The sequence below is a fragment of the Eretmochelys imbricata genome, chromosome 7 (assembly GCF_965152235.1).
Source record: "Eretmochelys imbricata isolate rEreImb1 chromosome 7, rEreImb1.hap1, whole genome shotgun sequence".
Lineage (NCBI taxonomy): Eukaryota > Metazoa > Chordata > Testudines > Cheloniidae > Eretmochelys > Eretmochelys imbricata.
Genome location: NC_135578.1, coordinates 43,350,993 through 43,374,804, shown reverse-complemented (window position 1 = coordinate 43,374,804; position 23,812 = coordinate 43,350,993). Strand labels below are relative to the sequence as shown.

Here is a 23,812-nt window from a genome sequence, read left to right as displayed (position 1 = left end):
TCCACTGCAACTCTGCTCGGCTGCTCTTGTCTCGCCATACCACGGCGAACGTGCAGCCCACTCAGCTGTTGTGTCCTGGCAGCAGATGGTGCAGTAGGTCTGCAAAATGGTCATCCAACCACTGGTTCCCCTGCAACTCTGCTCTCCTGCAGATGCCATACCATGCCAAGCATGGAGCCCGCTCAGATCACTGTGGCAGTTATGAGCATTGTAAACACCTCGCGCATTATCATGCAGTATATGCAGAACCAGAACCTGCAAAAGCAGGCAAGGAGGCGACGGCAGCGCAGGGACCAGAGCGATGAGGTCAGGGACACAGACTTCTCTCAAAGCACGGGCCCCAGCAGTTTGGCCATCCTAGTGGCAATGGGGCAGGGTCATACCATGGAATGCCAACTCTGGGCTCAGGAAACAAGCACAGACTGGTGGGACTGCATAGTGTTGCGGGTTGGGATGAGCCTCACCTCAGTCCCTGGAAAAATCATGGAGCAGGTCCTCAAGGAATCAATTCTGAAGCACTTACAGGAGAGGAAAGTGATCAGCAACAGTCAGCATGGATTCACCAAGGGCAAGTCATGCCTGACTAATCTAATTGCCTTCTATGACGAGATAACTGGCCCTGTGGATGAGGGGAAAGCAGTGGACGCGTTGTTCCTTGACTTTAGCAAAGCTTTTGACACGGTCTCCCACAGTATTCTTGCCAGCAAGTTAAAGAAGTATGGGCTGGATGAATGGACTATAAGGTGGATAGAAAGCAGGCTAGATTGTCGGACTCAACGGATAGTGATCAATGGCTCCATGTCTAGTTGGCAGCCGGTATCAAGTGGAGTGCCCCAAGGATCGGTCCTGGGGCCAGTTTTGTTCAATATCTTCACTAATGATCTGGAGGATGGTGTGGATTGCACCCTCAGCAAGTTTGCAGATAACACTACACTGGGAGGAGAGGTAGATACGCTGGAGGGTAGGAATAGGATACAGAGGGCCCTAGACAAATTAGAGGATTGGACCAAAAGAAATCTGATGAGGTTCAACAAGGACAAGTGCAGAGTCCTGCACTTAGGAAGGAAGAATCCCATGCACCGCTACAGACTAGGGACCGAATGGCTAGGCAGCAGTTCTGCAGAAAAAGACCTAGGGGTTACAGTGGACGAGAAGCTGGATATGAGTCAACAGCGTGCCCTTGTTGCCAAGAAGGCCAATGGCATTTTGGGATGTATAAGTAGGGGCATTGCCAGCAGATTGAGGGATGTGATCGTTCCCCTCTATTCGACATTGGTGAGGCCTCATCTGGAGTACTGTGTCCAGTTTTGGGCAACACACTACAAGAAGGATGTGGAAAAACTGGAAAACGTCCAGCAGAGGGCAACAAAAATGATTAGGGGACTGGAACACATGACTTATGAGGAGAGGCTGAGGGAACTGGGATTGTTTAGTCTGCAGACGAGAAGAATGAGGGGGGATTTGATAGCTGCTTTCAACTACCTGAAAGGGGGTTCCAAAGAGGATGGATCTAGACTGTTCTCAGTGGTACCAGATGACAGAACGAGGAGTAATGGTCTCAAGTTGCAGTGGGAGAGGTTTAGGTTGGATATTAGGAAAAACGTTTTCACTAGGAGGGTGGTGAAGCACTGGAATGCGTTACCTAGGGAGGTAGTGGAATCTCCCTCCTTAGAAGTTTTTAAGGTCAGGCTTGACAAAGCCCTGGCTGGGATGATTTAGTTGGGGATTGGTCCTGCTTTGAGCAGGGGGTTGGTCTAGATGACCTCCTGAGGTCCCTTTCAAGCCTGATATTCTATATGATTCTATGATTCCCAGTGACTGTAACTTTTGCATGCGTAAGAGCACTTTCATGGAACTTTGTGACTTGCTTTCCCTGCCCTGAAGTGCACGAATACCAAGATGTGAACAGCCCTCACAGTTCACAAGCAAGTGGCGATAGCCCTCTGGAAGCTTGCAACACCAGACAGCTATCGGTCAGTCGGGCATCAATTTACAGTGGGCAAATCTACTGTGGGGGCTGCTGTGATCCAAGTAGCCAACGCAATCATTGAGCTGCTGCTATCAAGGGTAGTGACTCTGGGAAATGTGCAGGTTATAGTGCATGGCTTTGCTACAATGGGATTCCCTAACTCTGGTGGGTCGATAGACTGAATGCATATCCCTCTCTTTCTTGGGACTGGAGCACCAAGGCAGCCAGTACATAAACCGAAAGGGGTACTTTTCAATGGTGCTGCAAGCACTGGTGGATCACAAGGGACATTTCACCAACATCAATGTGGGATGGCCGAGAAAGATACATGACGCTCGCATCTTCAGGAACTCTGGTCTGTATGAACAGCTGCAGCAAGGGACTTACTTCCCAGACCAGAAAATAACCGTTGGGGATGTTGAAATGCCTATAGTTATCCTTGGGGATCCAGCCTACCCCTTAATGCCATGGCTCATGAAGCTATACACAGGCAACCTGGATAGTAATCAGGAGCTGTTCAACTATAGGCTGAGCAAGTGCAGAATGGTGGTAGAATGTGCATTTGGATGTTTGAAAGCTTGCTGGCGCAGTTTACTGACTCGGTTAGACCTCAGCGAAACCAATATTCCCACTGTTATTATTGCTTGCTGTGTGCTCCACAATAGCTGTGAGAGTAAGGGGGAGATGTTTATGGCGAGGTGGAAAGTTGAGGCAAATCGCCTGGCCACTGATTACACACAGCCAGACACCAGGGCGGCTAGAAAAACACAGCAGGGCGTGCTGCACATCAGAGAAGCTTTGAAAGCCAGTTTCATGGCTGACCAGGCTACGGTGTGACAGTTCTGTTTGTTTCTCCTTGATGAAAACCCGCCCCCTTGGTTCACTCTACTTCACTGTAAGCCAACCGCCCTCCCCTCCCCCCTTTGATCACCGCTTGAAGAGGCAATAAAGTCACTGTTGTTTCAAATTCATGCATTCTTTATTAATTGGTCACACAAATAGGGGGATAACTGTCAAGGTAGCCCAGGAGGGATGGGGAGGAGGGAAGGACAAGGCCACACTGCACTTCAAAACTTATTGAATGCCAGCCTTCTCTTGCTTGGGCAGTCAGTCCTCTGTGGTGGAGTGGTTGGGTGCCCAGAGCACCCCCCTCCATGTTCTTGGGCATCTGGGTGAGGAGGCTATGGAACTTGGGGAGGATGGCAGTTGATTACACAGGGGCTGCAGTGGCGGTCTGTGCCTTTCCTGCACCTCAACCATATGCTGGAGCATATCAGTTTGATCCTCCAGTAGACTCAGCATTGCATCATGCCTCCTCCCATCATGCTGCCGCCACCTCTTCTGTTGTTCCAGCCATCTATCCTCTCGCCCGTTCCTCCCGTCCTCATGTTCATTTTGTGCTTTCCTGGACACTGTCTGCCTCCATGCATTCTGCTGGGCTCTTTCAGTGCAGGACGACTGCATGAGCTCAGAGAACATTTCATCACAAGTGCGTTTTTTTCGCCTTCTTATCTGTGCTAGCCTCTGGGACGGAGATGCTAGTAGCAGTGTTGAAATATTTGCAGCTGCGGGAGGGGGAAAAAAAGGGAGAGTAAAATTGAAAAAGACACACTGGCCATTTAAAAGGAGGAGCTGATGTTTTCAGGTTAACATGCAGCACAAACCCAACTAAACCACCCCCACGCACACACACCCCTAATTCTCTGGGATGATCGCTTCACCCCTCCCCCCATCGCGTGGCTAACAGCAGGGATGATTTATTTTCAGACACAGGCAAACAGCCCAGCAGGAACGGCCATCTCTGAATGTCCCCTTAATAAAATTCCCCTATTTCAACCAGGTGACCATGAATGATATCACTCTCCTGAGGATAACACAGAGAGATAAAGAACAGATGTTGCTTGAATGCCAGCAAACACCGGGACCACATGCTGCCATGCTCTCTTATGCAATGGATTCTAGACTATGTGCTATTGGCCTGGCGTGGTAAAGTGTCCTACCATGGAGGATGCAGTAAGGGTGCCCTCCCCAGAAACCTTCTGCAAAGCCTTTGGGAGTACCTCCAGGAGAACTTCATTGAGATGTCCCTGGAGGATTTCCACTCCATTCCCAGACACGTTAACAGACTTTTCCAGTAGCTGTACTGCCCGTGAATGCATCCCAAGTCTTCAGGGCAAATAATCATTAAACACGCTTGCTTTTAAACCGTGTATTATATTTACAAAGGTACACTCACCACAGGTGACTTCTCCGCCTTCAAGGTCCGGGAGCCTGGGTTGGGAGGGTATTGGCTCCAGGCTGTCAGGGAGAATGGTTTCTCCACTTGCCTAGTGTGTGCTATCTTCCTCGTCCCACAAATCCTCATCCCTGTTGCGTGAGACTCCCTTGCAGGAGTCCACGTACAGGTGTGGGGTAGTTGTAGGGGCACCCCCTAGAACTGCATGCACCTCATCATAGAAGCAGTATGTCTGGGGCTCTGATCCCGAGCAGGTGTTTGCCTCTGTGGTTTTTTGGTAGGCTTGCCTGAGCTCCTTAAGTTTCATGTGGTACTGCTGTGGGTCCCTGTTATAGCCTCTGTCCTTCATGCCCTTGGAGATTTTTTCAAATATTTTGGTATTTAGTCTTTTCGAATGGAGTTCTGATAGCACGGATTTATCTCCTCATACACCGATCAGGTCCAGTACCTCCTATTCAGTCCATGCTGGAGCTCTTTTGCAATTCTGGGACTCCATGGTCACCTGTGCTGATGAGATCTGCACGGTCACCTGTGCTGATCAGTTTGCCATGGTGGCCAAACAGGAAATGAAATTCAAAAGTTTGCAGGGCTTTTCCTGTCTCTCTGGCCAGTGCATCCGAGTTCAGAGTGCTGTCCAGAGTGGTCACAATGGAGCACTCTGGGATAGCTCCCGGAGGCCAATACTGTCCAATTGCATCCACACTACCCCAAATTCGACCCTGCAATGTCGCTTTCAGCGCTAATCCCCTTGTCAGGGAAGAGTACAGAAATCAATTTTAAGAGCCCATTAAGTCGACAAAAATGGCTTCATTGTGTGGATGGGTGCAGGGTTAAATTGATTTAACGCTGCTAAATTCGACCTAAACTCGTAGTGTAGGCCTGGGCTAAGTTGGACCTCTTTCAAGTCCATATTTAGAAGTGTACCTTTAAAGAAACTTCTACTTTGTGTACTAAAATACATTTATGATCTTACTAAAGATATATATGAATTATGCAATGAAGATGTTAATGAAAAATCAATCATTTCCATTGTAAAGTTTTGAGAATTTGATTTAACAATTACTACTTTTGTCAGCATATAAGTTTATGCATTAGCCAATAGGACTACAAATTGAGAAGTGATCATCAAACTCCAGTAGACAAACAGTATTACGTATTCCAAGTAACCAACTGGCCTGAAACGGATTGTTGGGGGATTGTTTTATTGATATTTGATTTTCAGTGTGATTATATATATATATATATATATATATATATATTTACTAGTTCTCTTCACTTGTGTATTTTTTTTGTTGGTTTTTCTTTTCACATCATCGGTTCCATAACATTTGTTTTAAGCAAATTTAGCAGATAAGCCAATCAGACTACATGCATGAACAAACCTCAGGGTATTTTTCAACTCACAGCAAGTGAAATTATTTATCCACAGTCAAAGTATAGCTCAGGAAGTGGCAGGGTGAGCTATCCACCCAGTAAGCCATAACTATACTTCAGAGAGGCTAACTGACTTATTCAATTCTTTGCTTCTGCTGAGTGAATTGACCTGAACTGGAAACTGATCTTACCGAATATAAAAGCTGAGTTAAAAGTTGAGTTATTGGTGTTTATTGTACCCAATGCCTTTTGCAGCAACAGCTTCAGAATAGCCATGCATTCTTATTGGCCAGGAGGTTCCTCTACAGCATGTTATATTTTGTAATACACTTTTTTTTGTTTATTTTTCTACTCAAATTTGGTCTACATTTAAATATTTCAAAAGCAGATGACCCCAGTTTACCTGAGAAATACTGGGATCTGACGAGGACTGAGTAACTTTAATAAGATTTTCCACAAGTGATTTTGCTTCAACTACCGCACTATGTGATGCTCGTCTTGCCGCAGGCACTAGAAGGATGACATAAGAACATAAGAACAGCCATACTGGGTCAGACCAAAGGTCCATCAAGCCCAGTATCCTGTCCTCTGACAGTGGCCAATGGCAGGTGCCCCAAAGGGAATGAACAGACAGGTTATCATCAAGTGATCCATGCCCTGTAACCCAATCCCAGCTTCTAGCAAACAGAGGCTAGGGACACCATTCCTGCCCATCCTGGCTAATAGCTATTTATGGACCTATCTAGCTTCCTTTTTGAACCCTGTTATAGTATTGGCCTTCACAACACCCTCTGGCAAGGAGTTCCAGAGGCTGACAGTGCGTTGCATGAAAAAACACTTTGTTTTAAACCTGCTACCTATTAATTTCATTTGGTGGCCCCTTGTTCTTGTATTATGAGAAGGAGTAAACAACACTTCCTTATTTACTTTCTCTATACCACTCATGATTTTATAGACCTCTATCATATCCCCCCCTTAGTCGCCTCTTTTCCAAGCTGAAAAGTCCCAGTCTTATTAATCTCTCCTCATATGAAAGCCATTCTATACCCCTAATCATTTTTCTTGCCCTTTTCTGTACCTTTTCTAGTTCTAATAGATCTTGGAGATGGGGCGACCACATCTGCACACAGTATTCAAGGTGTGGGCGTACCATGGATTTATATAGAGGCAACATATTTTCTGTCTTATTATCTATCCCTTTCTTGAGGATTCCCAACATTCTGTTTGCATTTTTGACTGCCCCTGCACATTGAGTGGATGATTTCAGAAAACTATCCACGATGAAGCCAAGATCTCTTTCTTGAGTGGTAACAGCTAATTCAGACCCCATCATTGTATAGGTATAGTTGGGATTATGTTTTCCAGGGGGCATTACTTTGCATTTATCAACATGAAATTTCATCTGCCATTTTGTTGCCCAGTCACATTTTTACATTTATTTTGAATAGGTACAAGGGAGACACTAAAATCTGGCAGAATGTAGATGTATGCTCTGCTAATTCCCCACACTGCTCTACTGAGGACTCTTAATTCTGGCTTTCACTATCCCTTGCTGTTCCATTCGTGACCTGGGTCTCTCAAAAAAGCTTTGTCAATGCACTTAAATGATGACATTCACCACCACCTTACATTCCAGTCCTGGGCATCTCAGGCAGACTGCTCCTAATACCAGTTGTATGGTAACTTTGTGATGGTGACATGAACAATACCAAACTCATTTTTCTCAACTAATTCTGATTCTGAACCTTTCAATCTTGTTTTGCAAACTGGGCACTGGTGACAGTAAAGCATTTTAGTGTCTTCCAAACATACTATCAGGGTCAGAAAAACTAGCCAACAAAAACACCCGAGGCTTCTAGCTGAAAAGTGCATTTCTTGTGGAAACATCACATTGCCACCATTAGAGCCACTGAATGAGCATTACAAAAATAAAAGTTGTGTTAAATAAAAACTCCTACTAACATCAAAGCTATATTTCAACTGTATATTTGAGGAAGTTAATACTAAAGACCAGATTGCAAATTAGCGTTTCCATAGAGAAGCCATCCCACTGCATCAGTTGAAGAGTTAACATAAAAAAAAAAAGTTACCAGAAGGAAACATCTTTTCTTGCGATTGTTTTAGCCTCCTCCTCTCTCTTGCCGACAACGGTCTACCCTTTAAATAAATCAAATCAATATTAATAGTGGCAGTCATAGTGGTTTTTTATTTTGTCATATTTGAAATGAAAACTTTTGTCCAAATAACCTGGAAAAGATGGCTACTAACTAAAGTTTTCAGGCAGTTCAGTATGCATCGTATTAAATTTTTTCCATGGTGATCTTGATCAACAAACCTAATTCCTGTAGGAAAGGAGCCTCCAGCCTCCTTATTTCAATTAAGGGAAAGAGGAGCTGGCTTTCTTTCCTCCTACCTGATCAGTCAGATGCAAGAAAGAAATTTAATCACTGAGGATAGCTTCTGTACATTTCTTTTCCCCACCCCACATGCTTTTGGAGTAAACTACTCAGAAGAAATAGTAAGAAAATGACAAAAATAGATCTGAACATAAAATGTTCAGAACAAACCTCTGAAATTGCTCTCTCACTATTTTTAGAGCTATTTACAGACTCTGTGACTTTAGTGCCATGCTGATCTGCAGGGCTGTAAGTTGTCTTCATATTCACATCAGGAAGAGAAGGTAAGGGCCACGGAGCAACTTCTGTGAGCTTAGAGAGAATTAGAAAATGATTACAGTCTCATTTCCTCTTTCAACAAATTAAAATGCTTTGAAATCTAGAACTGCAAACACCAAACTAGCAACCCAGGACTGGGAGTCAGGACTCTTGGGTCCTATTCACAATTCTACCATTGCCTTATTGTCACACACACACTTTTCCCTAACTTCCTTATACTCCTTCTGTCTACATTTAGTTAACACCCTCACAACAAAACCCCATGCAAAAAACAAAAAAGTCAGAACTAAAATGACATTTGAAGCTCACTGCACTGTTCACTATGCTTGTATGTCATACCCTTTTCCCCCAATCCTTTGTCTGTCTATTTACACTGTCAGCTCTCTCTGGGGATAGGGATTGTCTCTAACTATATGTTCCATACAGTGCCAACCACAATAAGGATCCAGTCTTGGCTGGGGGTCTCTAGGTACTACTGTAATAAAATAAATAATAATAATGTCATATAATGTTTCTGGGCTTTAATTTGTTCATGTCTCCTAGAAGGATTATAATTTTGTACCTCTGAGTGTTGAGAGGCTTACTGATCATAGACTGCTTTGAAATCCTTGGGCAAAAGGCACCCACAAAAGTATATTTCCAAGGCCTGCAGAGAGTTACCCATTTTGTTATAAATGCAATTCTATGGATGTGTATGAAATGAGATTGTACACTGACTGGAGATGGTTCAACTAGTGGAAAGGATCTACAAACTGTTACAATCTTTTTGTTGGATGGAAAGAAAACTAAGATAGAGGTACACTGCCATTTTAGAGAGATACATTTTTATCTGCACCTTCTCTGAACAGACTTCATCTAGCTCCCTTTTCTTCTGCCATTGCTGCCGTGAGAGAGAAGGTTCATAGAAAGAGCTATGAGGCTGTAAGTAAGAAGTGAATTTTTCCTGAACATCTTCTGGATTTCCATGAGAGGCTTCATCCTAAAAAGTAAAAATATTTTTCTAATCTTTAGGCATGTGTTTTCCTGATTCCAATGTAGACGTGTTCTTGCATATATTAACAAAGGCCATTTAACCCTTTGGAATGCTACGGATTTTATCTTAATCACAACCACCATAAACAGCTATTTCAAATTAAATTAGAGACAGGAAATACAAAAAAAAATTTTAAATATACCACCCCCAAACACACTACATTATCATTGCAACAAGGTGAACATTTTAAATAATCTAAGTTAGAACATTCAAAATCATGCTCCCCCCATCACAGTTAGCACATTAGTTGAACAGGTAACCATAAACAAATTTCACAAGTTCTGTACACTGTCTATCGTAATACTGCAATATCCTGTTTTAGTATTTTACAACAAATACGTGTTAGCAAAATTTCAGATATGTTCCACCATTCTAACAGCAACTTCAGAAAACCAATTTGTATTGCAATAATAATCCTTCTCCAAAAATCAAATATTCTAGGGGAAAAGATAGTCCCCAGACAACAACCTTTTGAGATTTCCCTTTAAAGAAATACAACTATTTTAAAGCCAACAAACTAAGCAGAACTATAATGGTAGAACACTTACTTGAATTATGACAGGAACAAACGATGCTAGAAGCTTCTCAGTGGAGTCCAAACTCTAAAATAAGTTACTACATTTTCATGAACTAAACTAAGAGCAAGCTTAGTAAAAAGTGTATATATTAGCAATGCGAGAAAGACAGGCTTTAAAAGTCTCATTCTAGAACAGAACTTGGTGAATCACTAACTAAATGAAACAACGTCCTTATATAGGATTGAACGGTAACGACAGCTGCATATTCAGGACAGACCTACTGTTTAAATCCAAGGCATAAGACACAATAGGGAAATCAACTGTATTTTACTTTAATATACTTTCATTAAGAGTCAAAATATTGCTGGCCCTGTGCATGTGCACCAGAAAGAGGCAAGGGCAAAGAAGCCCCTTACATGAATGTGCTAGGGAAGCGGGTAAGAGAATCATTTTGGCTGCAAATGCTGAAGAGTGCAGGGGAAAGGTCAATGGTCAATGTTTTTGCCTCCACCAATCACCCAAATGACGCACTCTGGAAGCTGGAGAGGAGGGAGGGCCAGGATACTTTAACATTTTCCCCCTTCCCAAGGCTTCTCTTTTTTGGTAGTCTCATTTCTTGTTTACTCCTTCACTCTTCTCTTTAGTAATCACATCCCCATTAAACAAAATTTTCCTTTCCCCTCCTTCAGTCTTCCTTTAAAATCTCTTCATCTCTCTTCCTCCTTCCCTTCAGTTTCTTCTCCTACATTTTCCTTCCACCATCCTCTACCTTCTCTAACTCCATTTCCATTATACTCTCCCTTCCTCCTCCAATCCCCATCCCAAATTAGGGCTGAACATGGCAGAAAGAGATAGAGAAGCATAGTCCATTTGGAATAGGGATGTAGGAGCTCCAAACATTTTCTTGCCTCATCCTTTTACAATTGGAAGCAGACAATTTTTGATCCCAGGCAAGAACAAAGACAATTAAGGTTTGAGCCCCAGCCTTTGTCTTATACAGAAGCAGTGCTGCAGGGATACTAGAGCTTTTAATTGCTTCGGCACCCCAAAGCCTGATTAGAAGTGCCCCACTTTGAAAGGTAACATTTGTTCAGCTTTGTTCTTTCTATAAACCATCTACTAGTTCAACCTTCTACCAAGCACATTTAAGAGTTAAATAATTACCTGGTCATCATTTTGCTTTTGGTCCTTTGAGACAGGCTGCAGGAGTTTCAAAGTGTCATCTCCTTCATCTGAGACAACAGCAGCAAACTGCTTAGAATCCACAATTTCAGTTCTAGAAACTTGCTTTGAGTTTTGCTGTAGTCTATCTTCCTTAGTCTGTGGGCCATTAGATGTTATTTTAGATTCTACTTCACTAGGAATGCTTAAGCACCTTGCTTTGTTATCCTGTAGTAAGTGATCACTTTTAGAGTTCCTCCTTTCAGACAGTAAAATATCAATATTCACTTTGCTAATTGTTGCTATGGAAACTCCTGTGCTGTTCTTCTCATTCTTGTTTGCATTTTTTTCAGGCTCAGCTGCTGGTTTCTCTGAGGGATGAATTTCAAAAGTTTCATCTTTGATTAAATGTTTTTCTTCATTCTGTAATTAAAAAAGCAGAAGTGGAATTACCCTCTGACGAATATTTTAGAAGCTCAAAGAAGTCACTTGCATACCATACAGTACATAAAGTGATAATGAAACAAAATCATAATCAAGTACTATTTGGAAGCATCGATAAGGGATAACACAAAGGTTTCAGAGTAGCAGCCATGTTAGTCTGTATTCGCAAAAAGAAAAGGAGTACTAGTAGCACCTTAGAGACTACCAATTGGATATAACAAAGACTCTCATAAGCTATAAAGTCTGATGAGAAGCTTGGGACTTCAGATGTCAACACAGCCTATTCCATAAACAATGCACCCACTTTGCCCCTATGACCACAAGTGATAAACGGGCTCTCCAAAATGTATTAAACCACATGTTTAAGGCTTCAATATTAAAAACTAACATCAACTGGCAAACAGTGCAGAAAATGAACAGCGGGCAAGTGATTAATCTTTGTGACTTGATCTATTTGGATTACTGTAAAGTATTCACCTCTGGTAACAAGCAATTTTCCTCAAACATATAATCATTTTCCAGTCACAAGCTGCAGCAAATATTTTCACTGTCAACATTTGCCTGTCATTAAACATTTGCATTTCAGTTAGTCCAGTGACTTCAGATACTCTACTGGGTATACAGTGTCACAGCATTCACATGATTGTGCCATATGCAAAAGTTTATGCAACTGTATGGTTAAAAAAAATCCACATAACAGCTTCACAGAATAAGGATTAGGTATAATGTTTCATGAGTATTTTTCAGTAAAGATCAGTGCAATTAGTTTTACTAATCCGTGGCTATTTTAGCTCCAACTGTAGATGAATACAGCTCCTTTCCCCCTTTATATGTTGTTTACACAGTTTTATTGAATACAAATATATTAGGAAATCACAAAGCATTTCAAAATATATTTTTATATCATGTCACTGAATATTTACACAAATAATTTAAAAAAACCAATGTACCCTTTGGAAAAAAGTAACTTACGGCACTCTCTCTCCTGGCTTGCTCAGAGGGATGTTTTTTGGGTGTGATGTTTCCATTATTAGATCGAGTCTTCACTGAGATCACAGAAGCAGCACTTCTGGGTATAGAATCAGATATTTTCTGATGATTTTTGGCTGTTTTTCTTTAAAGAAAATGACAACAACAAAAAAAGGTCAAAGAATAAGATGTTTGTGGTTTACACTACCTTATTAAATAGATGCCATCCATCTACAGAAGATGACATCCATCTAGCCTTTTACATTTGTAGAAAATATTTTAAATTTCCACTAATTACAGAGTTTCTATCTGAAGTGCTAAACACTGGGCTTGATTTTCTCTGCTTTGTATCTTGTATAGCAGTGATCTCCAACCTTTTTATGCAGAAGATCAGTTTTTGATTTAAGTGTGACCCAGGAGCTACCCCGCCCCTTCCCTGAGGCCCCGCCTCGCTCACTCCATCCCCACCCTCCCTCCGTCGCTTGCTCTCCCCCACCCTCACTCACTTTCACCAGGCTGGGGCAGGAGGTTAGGGTTCGGGAGGGGGTGCGGGCTCTGGGCTGGGGCCCGAGGGGTTCAGAGAGTGGGACGGGGCTCCAGGCTGAGCCTGGGGCAGGGGTGCGGGAGGAGGCTCAGGGCGCAGTCTCTGGGAGGGGGCTCAGGGCAAGGGCTTCTGGGTGCAGGAGGGAGTTCGGAGTGTGGGCTCCTGCAAGACAGCACCTACCTTGGTCGGCTCCTGGATGGCAGTGCAGCAGGGCTAAGGCAGGCTCCCTGCCTGCCCCGGCCCCATGCCACTCCCAGAAGTGACCAGCACACCCCTGCAGCCCTTGGGTGGGAAGGGCAGGGGTCCCCGTGCACTGTTCCTGCCCACAAGCACCACCCCTGCAGCTCCCATTGTCTGCAGTTCTCCATTCCCAGCCAATGGGAGTTGTAGGGGAGATGTTTGCAGGCAGGAGCAGCGCACGGAGACCCCTGCCCCCACCCCTTGCCCCGGCTGCTTCCAGGAGTGGCATGGGGCTGGGGCAGGCAGGGAGCCTGCCTTAGCCCTGCTGCACTTCCAGACTTTTAGCAGCTGGACATTGCAATAGACTGTCAGAGGCTCCAGGATCGACCAGTTGATCACGATCTACTGGTTGGTGACCACTGTTGTAGAGTCATTTTCAGCTGTGCAGAGTTAGAATGTTAGTGGTGCTTTGCACTGATTTGGTAGTAATTTATATCCACTTTGCATAGGTGTAAGTGACTGCACAGTGTACAACCAAGACAATAAGGCTCATCCATTTGGGGAAAAATATTTGACAATTAAGTTTATTGCCAATAGGTCTCAAAAACTGGGAGTAATGAAGTAGTTAACCAAATCTGATGACAAAATTTTATATTCAACTTTTTTGTTGAACATCAAGTTAAAAACAAGCAAACAGCAAAAGGAACTTGTCTTTTGGTGATTTCAAATATGATGAAGTGGCCTTAACACAGACCGATAAGGAAACGCAAGTGACAATATATATTTCCTATCCATATTTCGGATTTATTGTCCGTCTTTATCTCACTTTTCTATTTGGTGCAAGAACGATCACAGATTTACCATAGAACTTGGAATTTGCACAGAGTTTATTAACCAGATGATTTGTAATTTTCTCAAATGTCACAGAATCGTTTCTAATTTTTACCACTATCTCCTCTCAACTTGTGAGCTCACTCTGGTCTGTGTACGCTGGAATGGTCAGCAGGAAAGAAGCAGTCCTGTTTTTGTTTTATTTAAATATGAGATACATGAACTGGGATAAACGCAGTGACTGGGGAGAGTGTGTCTCTCATTATTCAACATCCTCCCTCCCATAATCCAAGATTTTTCCTCCCCCTCTCATTGTCTGGCACTGAACGAAGACCAGCCTCCACAGGGTCTCGCATGTCCCAATCTGAAAGCTACTTCCCCCTCTTCTTAAGCGACCATGATGCTCTTCCTCCAGCCAGAAAGAAGAGTAAAGAGACCCTTCAGAACAGATCCTATAGATGTGTCTATACTGCAGTTAAAAACCCACTGCTGGCCCATCTCAGCTGACTCAGGTTCGTGGGGCATGGGCTACAGGGCTGTCAAATTGCATTGTGTATGTTTGGGCTCAGGCTGGAGCCCAAGATCCGGGACCTTTGAGGGGGAGGGTCCCAGAGCCCAGGCTCCAGCCTGAGCCCAAACATACACAAAAATTCTACAGTCCCGCGCAGTCCAGTGAGGTCAAGTCAGCTGACATGGGCCAGCAGCAGGTGTTGAACTGCCGTGTAGACATACCCAAATTCTACTCTGTGCATTGGTGGAAAGGTAGTGCTCATGCAGCTATCTTCCTTTCATCCGACAGTCCAAGTGTATCACAGCTGCAAGAGACTTCAACCTTATTAGTGCTGAGAGTCTCAAGATTACTCCCTAAACCAGGTCTTCTCCATTGCTTCAGCCAAGCTACCTTCGATTTTTAATTTTATCAAATTGAGGATTACAATGGGATTCTCCGGTTGTCAATTAAAAAAAGAACAACCTCCGATTTTCTAAATAAGATGGTTAATCAGGGAACAATCTATGTGGCACATCACTTTAAAATTCTGTATGCCCACAATACTTTGCTCCTTTATAGCACTTGCCTTTTGAGGATCTAATTGTTTTAAAATATTAATTAATCCTTACAACTTTTCTGTTAAGTAGGTCAATATTACCATGACCATTTTACAGATGGGGAATACTGTCAGTCAGACAGGTTAATCAACTTGCCTAAGGAGCCTCAGTTCCAGAGCTATGAAGAAAACGTGGGGTGTCCCATTCTCTAATAAGTAATCTATCCTCCCATCTTTCACAAGTTATAATATACTAAAAATCAACAGTGGACATGAACCAAACAATGTGGCATGTTTTTCCCAAATAATGGATACATTAAGAATAAGGTTTTTAGTTTTTCTATAAAATTAAACACTGATTCATTGCAGTTTATTACTAAGTGCTCCTAATTAGGGCAGCCAAATACAACTTCTAACATTTAATCAGGTAAGACTTTTCTGACTGGCTGGTTTCAAATACTCGAAGTGGACAAACAATAGGAGGATTTACTTTCTGAAGGTAATATGCAATCCCAAATTTAAATCCACTTTCCTTCTACATAGGCCTAATGTAACTAATTTCCATCCTCTCTTAGTTGTCTCTCCTGTAATAATTCTCAAATAATTCCTTCCCTCAACAATCTCAAAAGATCCTTTCTGCCCCATACCCTGCAGTTACACACAGCAAAACTAACTTCAACATCCTGCTCCGAAATCTGGCAAAAATTGTAAAACAATGATTACAACATTATGCTCAACAATCTGTTATGCAAACCAATAGTTTTATATAGAACTATTAATAAAATAAATATATCTTACGCCTTTGTGGCTTCCAAAAACAGAGAGATTTGATGCTTGATATATGGTTGCCTTAGTATGCTTTTCACATTGGGTCTTTCTTCAGGCTTTTTGCTAAGCATAGTTCTTATTAGTTCTGCCAGTTGTGGACTGTAATCCTTTGGCATCGGTGGCAGCTGTAATTGTATTGAAAGGATACATTTGATTATGGGAATGAATGGATTGCTAATTTTCATAATAGGAAGCTAATTGTTTTGATGACTACATCAATGTACAGCAAACAAAAACCATTAACCCATTTGCCTGCAGGAATTGCTGCATTATTTGAGCATTAGGGCTCTGATTCAGCTAGGTACTTAAACACATCCCTAACTTTAAGTACAGTAGTCCCACTGACGTCAATAGGATAGCTCACATACTTAAAGTTAGCGAAGTGCTTAAGTATCTTACTGAACAGAGGCTTGTGTAAAGTTTAATGAAAGAACTCTATACAATTTTTTTCTTAATGAACAGCTAACTACAAAATATGGCCAATATACACAAAAGATTGCATATAAAAAAAATGAATTCCCTGGTAAGCTGGATTCAGAAATTTTAAAGCAAGGTATTCAAAGCTGGTCAGTTGTGCTTTGTAAGATTTACAAATGAAAATCTAGTCACAGAGAATCTTCAGTTTATTTAAAACATTTTTGATACAGCTGAAGATCAGGATTTAAATTTGTTTTATAACATGCCAAACGAAATCAGGAATTAATTTATAATATGCCAAACCAAATCAGGACCCCTCAGGTGGTCATGAGGTTATTACATGGGGGGGGGTCGTGAGCTGTCAGCCTCCACCTCAAACTTCGCTTTGCCTCCAGCATTTATAATGACGCAAAAAAAAATAAAAAAGTGTTCTTAATTTATAACAGGAGTGGGTCTCACATAGCAAGCCTCTGAGTGCAAGGGGTCACCAGCACAAAAGGTTTGAGAACCATTGTGCTAAAGTAATCCAGCTGTATATGTCAAACAAGAAAACACCGTGATATGATTCTTCGCATAATGTTAAAAGTGGAAACTTTATACTCGAAAGTGTTGAAGTGACTTACTTCCTCCAATCTACTAGCTGCACAAGGTGAACAACAAAATTCTAGTGATACCTTAAAAAGAAACTACTTTCTGGATCTGCCATTACCTCAGTAGGTACCCACATCTCACACGAAACATTAGAATGGACAGGATGATGCAGTTTTCTCATCACACATGTGGAAAAAAAATTATACTAACCCCACAAATGAGAGTTGAAATTCTTACTTTTGATTGAAAACAGTTATCTCAAGTTCCCGACACAAGAGTGGACTACAGGTCTGAATATACAAATTTTGCATTTAAAAACCATGATTCAGTATCCACATCAGAAGGATCTTCTTACTGTAGCATATTTCCAAAATGTTTTCACTAAACCAAAACCAACTTTAGATCAGTTTTTACCTTTCCTTCAATAATTCGATAAACTAAAGAGTTCATGTCTTTAGCGTTGAAGGCATGTTTCAGTGTGGCCATTTCATAAACACAACAGCCCAAAGCCCAAACATCAGACTGTGAAAAGAAAACCAGAAAAATCAGCATAAGCGCTTCAGATGCAATACTGAAAATTTATTTTTAAAAAGTAGATAATATGCTCCTGAACAGCCCATTAGGAACAGAATGTTATGCTGAGTTGGCAGCCACTATAGTTAAGATCACAACCAAATTCCATTATAAACTTTTAGTTGCAGTTCGTCAGGTAACGAAACTGGTTTGTACTGAGTATGGCCATGTTTACTCTGAAGGGTAAGAAGAATTTTTCTGCAAAGCGTGAAGAGAGTCGGTCTGTTTTTGAGTTACAGATCATTAAAAAATTATCCTGATTTCAAATATTGGTTTGTCTCTAACATTTCTTTGAGTTCCTTTAGCTTCAAAGAGTTCTGAAACTAATTCTTTCTTCAGACTTCCCATATAATTACATCTCACTGAAATCTCAGGCATAAACTATCTGCAAATGATATAGATTGCAATTAAGCAAAGTTATGTCCATAATGTTGAAGTCCCAATCCTGTACTGTGAACTATACATCCAGATTACTGCACCCACGTAGAACTCCAGACTTTCAATGGAGCTCCGAGCAGCGTAGCAGCACATCAACATGAATCATGAGCTTCGTAATGCATGTGAGGGAGAGAAAACATTTTACCCACTGGTGGCCAGATGCAGCTTGGAGAAAACTGGAAGTCTTTCTATATTTATAGTAACAGAAGTTTTTCCTTATTTCATGTTTTTGGTACATGTGGCCGACAGCTGCAATTTAATTAACGAAGGGGCATACTCGTGTTTTTTTAAATACGTAATGCAATATTTCACATGTACATTTATTTAAAAGACTGTATAAGCTATGCGTATATTTGAATATTGATCTACCTTCCCTTACATGTTTATCTCCATACTCGTAAATGCTTATTAGGTTTTTTTGGTTTGTTTTCTTATTACATATATAATAGCAATTTTAAAGATAAAGCCTGTCACAATTATCTTAGGCTTCATATGCCAGTGTCCTATCATACAACAAAGGTTTTTCTTTGAACTGGAATTCTAACTTACACGGACACAGTCGATTGACAAAACCTGGTCCTAACAAATTAACACATGTTGACAATTCACACACACTAAAGAAAAACTAATTTCCTTTAAGATAACTTTTTATGATTAATTTTTTCCCCTGTTGGTAATAGTAAAAAAGGCAGCAAAAGTTAATCAGTAGTCCCCAAAAAGTGCTTTTTACAGAGGCATTACTTTCATAACACACAAGATTGTAGTGCTCTATGGTTAATAGGCAAGTCAACAAAATAACTCGCATTACTCTTCTAGATAATTTATAAACTTCTCAGAGTTTAAGGCTCCCTTAAATCAACTAACATAATTGGGGCCAATATTTGCATCAATATACTTTACCTTGTAGTTGTAAGGTTTGTTGGAGAACAATTCAGGACTCATATAATAAGGTGTGCCAATGAGAGTACTGGCCATATCATACTGATTTTCTAACACTCTGGCTATTCCCAGATCTCCCACTTTGATAATATTTGTCCTTGTCAGGAAAACATTTTGAGTTTTGAGATCTCTGTGTAGAATGTGTTTTTCATGTAAATACTGAAAAATAAAGTATTTCAAGCAAGTTAAACAGTTAATTTGTTCTTTTCCTCTGACCAGAGTCAAAAAAGAAAAAAGTACAAATGCAACAAAACTACACATCACTATATAAGAGATGAATTACAGTTAATAATCACACTAATCTGTTCATGTCAACGTATGTATATACACAACGTCGTTATTTCTTTAGTTTAATGTGCCTATATAGAAGCAAAACGTGCAAAATGGAGGCTGAAGCTCAGTCCTTAACTCACTCTCCATTATGTCCTCATATTGCAATTGATTTCTGATCCAATCCTGCAGTCCTAGTAAGGAATTTTGTCTGAATTAAGGACTTTCAGAAGTCAGTGGGAATTTTGCCTGAGTAAGAACTGCAGGATTAGGCCTATGATGAGCAAGATCAGATGCTGTTGTGGACATTTGCATTCCTAGCCACAACAAACAAATGTAGGAATGGCCCGATATTCGGTCTTCCAATAATAGCCAATGGCAGATGCTTCAAAAGGGAATGACAAGAAGAGGGCAACCATCAAGTGTTCCACCCTGTCACCTAGTCCCAGCATCTGGCAGTCAGAGGCTTAGGGATATCCAGAGCATGGGTTGCATTCCTGACTATCTTGGCTAATAGCCATTGGTGGACCTATCCTCCAGGAACTTATCCAACTCTTTTTTAAATCCAGTTACAGTTTTTGCTTTCACAATATCCCCTAATGACAAGTTCCACTGGCAAGTTAAAAATAGAATTTTCAATCCAACATCCTAGTTTCCTCACTATTGTCTTTAAAACAAACCTTACTGTAATGAATTTTTTGTGATTTGATTTCCTTTCATTTTTAAAATGTAACAGACTGAAGCAGCTTCCACTAGAAATTAGGAGTTAATGGTCTGGAAATTTTCACTTAAAATTTAATTTAATTACAGGAGCAAAATACTTCTGCAAGTAGTAAGTTTTTTTTGTGCAAACACTTGTTGGTTAAAATTAGTTTTTAAGATGTTATAAGTTTCAGCACAGAGAAAATTTGTATAATTGAGTTGCAAACCCGTGGAAACAGAGGGTTACGAATAACAGAAACAGCCCCTTAACTAGAACAAAACTTGCTTATATTCAGAACTTTATAGTTATGGGCTACAATGAAAATTAACTGCCAACCATCATGTCACATTGTCTACAATACTGAAATGATGGAAGTAAAGCATACAACAGCAACTCTTTTTCTACATGGCTACCTTAGGTTGACATTGATAATCTGTAAGCAAAGTTAACACACCAAAACTGAAATTAAGGGATTTTTTTAATGGAAAGCAAGCAAAAACAGACCTATTTCTTTTAAAACGAAGAGGTTATATGTTAAAGTATATTAATACCTGCAATGCCATGGCAATCTGGACAAACCATTCCACCACCTGATTCTCTGGCAAAGGTTTACCTCTCTGCTCTTTAAGTTTATGATACAGGTCCCCTCCTTCACAGAAGCCCATGACAATATATAACAGGCCATCTTCCCCCTCCCAGGACTCCCTATAGGTGACTATGTTGGGGTGTTTCAGCTGAGACAACAACTGGGCTTCTTGTTCTGCTGCTTTCCTCTCTCGGCTGGATGCATGTTTAAGGTTTAGCTTTTTGATGACGTACTGGGGGGGGAAGAGGGGGAAAAAAAAAGATTTGTTATAAAAACATCCAATCTACTATTGAAACACTGGCAAATTCTAAAAATCTATAAAACAATGTTTTAAAATACAGAGTTACATTTAACAGTGTCCATGTTGTTGTAAGAATGGAACAAATATGGCTTCCCATCACGAACGCACAAAACTGAAATTTAAAACTTTACATATATTATAATTTTAAATCTAAATGCCACCATTTGTATTCCCTTCAGGTAGGTATTTAACTGGTATCCTTGCCATTTGCCTTCTTGACCATCCTTAATGTCTATCCTAGTGCTCATCTGCAATAGTTATCATGCCATGTGCAAATTAGAGGGCTAGTAAATAAGGTATTGAAAATTTTGAAGGAGAGTAAAAATTGATCAGATCTTCCCTTTTGCTCTTTCCTATAATACAAGAACAAGACACAAAGAAATTAAAAGCAGGTGCAGTTAAAACAAAAGGTAATAATACTTCATTTCACAGAGTGGTGCCCTTGGACAACTTAGCATGTAGTGTTGTGCAAAGAGATCAAAAGTCCAAATCAGCCTGTTACATAAAATTGCCTTTAAAATTTGCTTACTTTCATAAGCAAACTATGGTACAAACTGTACTGTTTACATTAAAAAGAATCATGATAAGGGCTCAAGGCTCCTGCTAAAGTCAACGGTTAACATGACAATGAACTGAAAGATTCTACAAGTAAAGGGAAATGTTTGTAGTAGGAGTAACTGCAACATATTCCGATTGGTTAATTTTAATAGGATGAGAATGCTACCCCTTCTTGGACATTATTTATCCAGGAGTCACTAAAGAGGGTCAGTGGGGTGTATGGAAGGGAAGAAGCAAGCTTTACCCAGATGGCTACCACCTCCACAGTCTCCAGAGACCCACCATGAAACCATTGGGCCTTTGCTGTCTTGATCCTCAAAGATATCCTGACCAGACAAAAAAGGGAACCAGACACCACCACCTCCATCAGCTTCAGCTAAATCCTGAATGTAACATGGGACGTGAACCTTAGATTCCTCCCTCATGTTGTTTTCCTTCCGCACTTTATTTCTTCCATTTTCTTCTAAGCCTGCTAAGACACCATTCACAATGCTGTTGTGACTCTGACAAGAGGGGCACGCTAAATCAATGCCTTAAAAGCAATGACTTAAACTTTGCCACTGTTGAATGTGCCAGGTCTTGTAGTGGTGGATATAACCATGTACTGTGCCTATGTTTCTCTAGCAATGAGGCAGCAAGTGAAAGTCAGCACCAGAGACAGAAAAATGCATTTTCTATCTTTGTAATTCTTCTCCCCCTTTTGAGTGTTTGTCCTAAAGGATCAGATTAAAATATCTCAAAACCTTCTATTTTAACTCCAAAAGGGTAGTTAATACCATCCAAAAGACTATCAACGCAAGGTTTTTTCCCCCCTTAATGAAAGCCTCTATAGAGCTAAAAGAAAAGGAAATTGATAAAATGAAAACACAATTCTTTACATTTTGAATTTTTAAACTTATCTTTTTCTATTTAATAAAACTTTAAAAATGTTATGATGGCATTAAACCAACACCTATTTAAAATGATACCCCAGACCACACTTAACTGTGTAATATTTTAACATAGTGAACAAGGGTTTTATCAACATTTTCTCCTTTGTTTGAATCAAGATAGCCCTTTTCCAAAAAAATTGTAACCAATTTGTATAATCCCAGAGATCAGCACTAAACACCATGGCTGGACAATTTTGTGACTGATATCTCAGAACGTATTACAAAAAGGTTAAGGATAAAAAAATCTCCATGCTTCAGAGCATAAATTCTCGCAAGGGTCAGGAAGGAATGGCCCCTTGCAATGCACAGCAGTCTAAATGAGATCACAGAATCAGGTATTGTCCACACTTGGAGGCAGAGCTGGACCAAGAGGAGAAAGGACGGTCTTGCGGTCAAAGAACTGGCTAAGAATACAAACCAACCACTCCCCTTGGAGCGCAGGGGGATGGGAAGGGGGAGCCAGACTTCCCTGTACCCTGGCCCTCCTCCTCACACCATTCTCCAAAGGCCCGGGGGGGCGGTGTGGTGTAAAATCGGGACATCGCTTCCCCAGATCGCCCCACAGGACAGGGAGAGAAACAGACTCCGCTTCCCCAGAACCCCCACTCCTCTCACCGAGCTCCGGGACTGAGGAGGGAGTCGGAGCCGCCGCAGGCCTCGGGTCTGAAAGGGGAGGTCGGAGCCCTCCCGCGGCCAGTTCCCCGGTTACCTGTCTGTTGTCCTGCCGGTGCCGCACCAGGCTCACCTCCCCGTAGCTGCCCTTGCCCACGGCCCGCAGGAAGAAGTAGGCGGCCAGGGGCATCCTCCCCACCTCCGGCGGCCCCTCAGCGCTCGGGGGCCGGAGCCGCTTAGCTGCCCAGGCGCCTTACGAACGTTACTGCGGCTGCCATAGAGATCCCCATGGGCCTCCCTCGACCATAGAAAAAAAATCGCACGTAAACACAAGCCCGCCTTCCTCTCTATGGTACAACTCTTCACGTCAATGCTATGGCCATCTTGGATGTGGGCAACCTCCCTCAGTCACCTAAGCAGCCATTACAGATGTGGGCGTCCTCCCCGGCGGCCATCTTGGATAGAGGGTTCCTGCTAACCTCAGCAGCCATCTTGGAATTTGAAAATTAATGCCCCCAGTATTGGTGCTAGCAGCTAGTGTCTCTACAGTGGGCCTGCCTGATGTGGCCCATACCACAGGTCTCCTGCCCAAATGAGAGGCTGCTCTGATTGTCTTCTGGCCTGGAGCCAAAACTCTTCACCTGAGTGGCACAAATGGAGAGCAGCAGCATGTGCTTCCCTACTCACCCTCTCAGGGCAGCTGACTTATCCAGTGACAGCAGGCCCAGCATGCACCACTCCATCACAAACCAAGCAGTGCGAAAACCCTAGGTGCGGCCCACCTAGAAGTCAGATCTCAGCATGCACCACTCCACCTCAGGCCTACACTGATGCAGTCCATCTAGGGGACAGGTCCCAGCATGCAATGCTCCACTTCAAGCTCACAATGGTGCAGTCCACATAGGGGACAGGTCCCACCTGCAGCATTCCACCTCAATCCTAGCAGGGTTGCAGCCTACCTAGGAGATGTATGTCAGGTACCAGCTTGTTGGGGACACTGGGGCATGGCCACTAGGTAACTCGAGGGGATGGAAGACCACGAGTGTCGATGAAGCCCCCTCGCACTAGGCCCAGGTGTCCTTTG

The 23,812-nt window shown here is 41.9% G+C and overlaps 1 protein-coding gene and 1 long non-coding RNA gene across 10 annotated transcripts in view; both read right to left on the bottom strand.

The window, feature by feature from the left end:
• The window catches only part of NEK4 (NIMA related kinase 4), a 41,130-nt gene extending 17,978 nt beyond the window's left edge, over positions 1-23,152 (bottom strand). For 2 of the 9 annotated variants that reach the window (XM_077822183.1, XM_077822186.1), the window contains exons 1-12: positions 22,826-23,151; positions 20,291-20,557; positions 18,728-18,925; positions 17,231-17,338; positions 15,779-15,933; positions 12,383-12,524; positions 10,970-11,389; positions 9,836-9,889; positions 9,090-9,233; positions 8,147-8,287; positions 7,670-7,736; positions 5,983-6,089 (exon numbers count right to left, since the gene is read on the bottom strand). In XM_077822183.1, coding sequence (XP_077678309.1) covers positions 5,983-6,089; positions 7,670-7,736; positions 8,147-8,287; positions 9,090-9,233; positions 9,836-9,889; positions 10,970-11,389; positions 12,383-12,524; positions 15,779-15,933; positions 17,231-17,338; positions 18,728-18,925; positions 20,291-20,557; positions 22,826-22,918 — 1,896 coding nt within the window. In that variant the 5' untranslated portion in view covers positions 22,919-23,151. Of the gene's footprint in view, positions 1-5,982; positions 6,090-7,669; positions 7,737-8,146; positions 8,288-9,089; positions 9,234-9,835; positions 9,890-10,969; positions 11,390-12,382; positions 12,525-15,778; positions 15,934-17,230; positions 17,339-18,727; positions 18,926-20,290; positions 20,558-22,825 lie in introns of all 9 variants that reach the window. The other 7 variants (XR_013346679.1, XM_077822184.1, XM_077822182.1 and 4 more) reach the window with 7 other exon arrangements.
• LOC144267842 (uncharacterized) lies at positions 2,927-5,976 on the bottom strand. The gene is made up of 2 exons (XR_013346680.1): positions 4,206-5,976; positions 2,927-3,534 (listed from the first exon to the last, which is right to left on the bottom strand). It is a non-coding gene; the product is annotated as an uncharacterized LOC144267842 (long non-coding RNA).
• Positions 23,153-23,812: the final 660 nt, after the last annotated feature.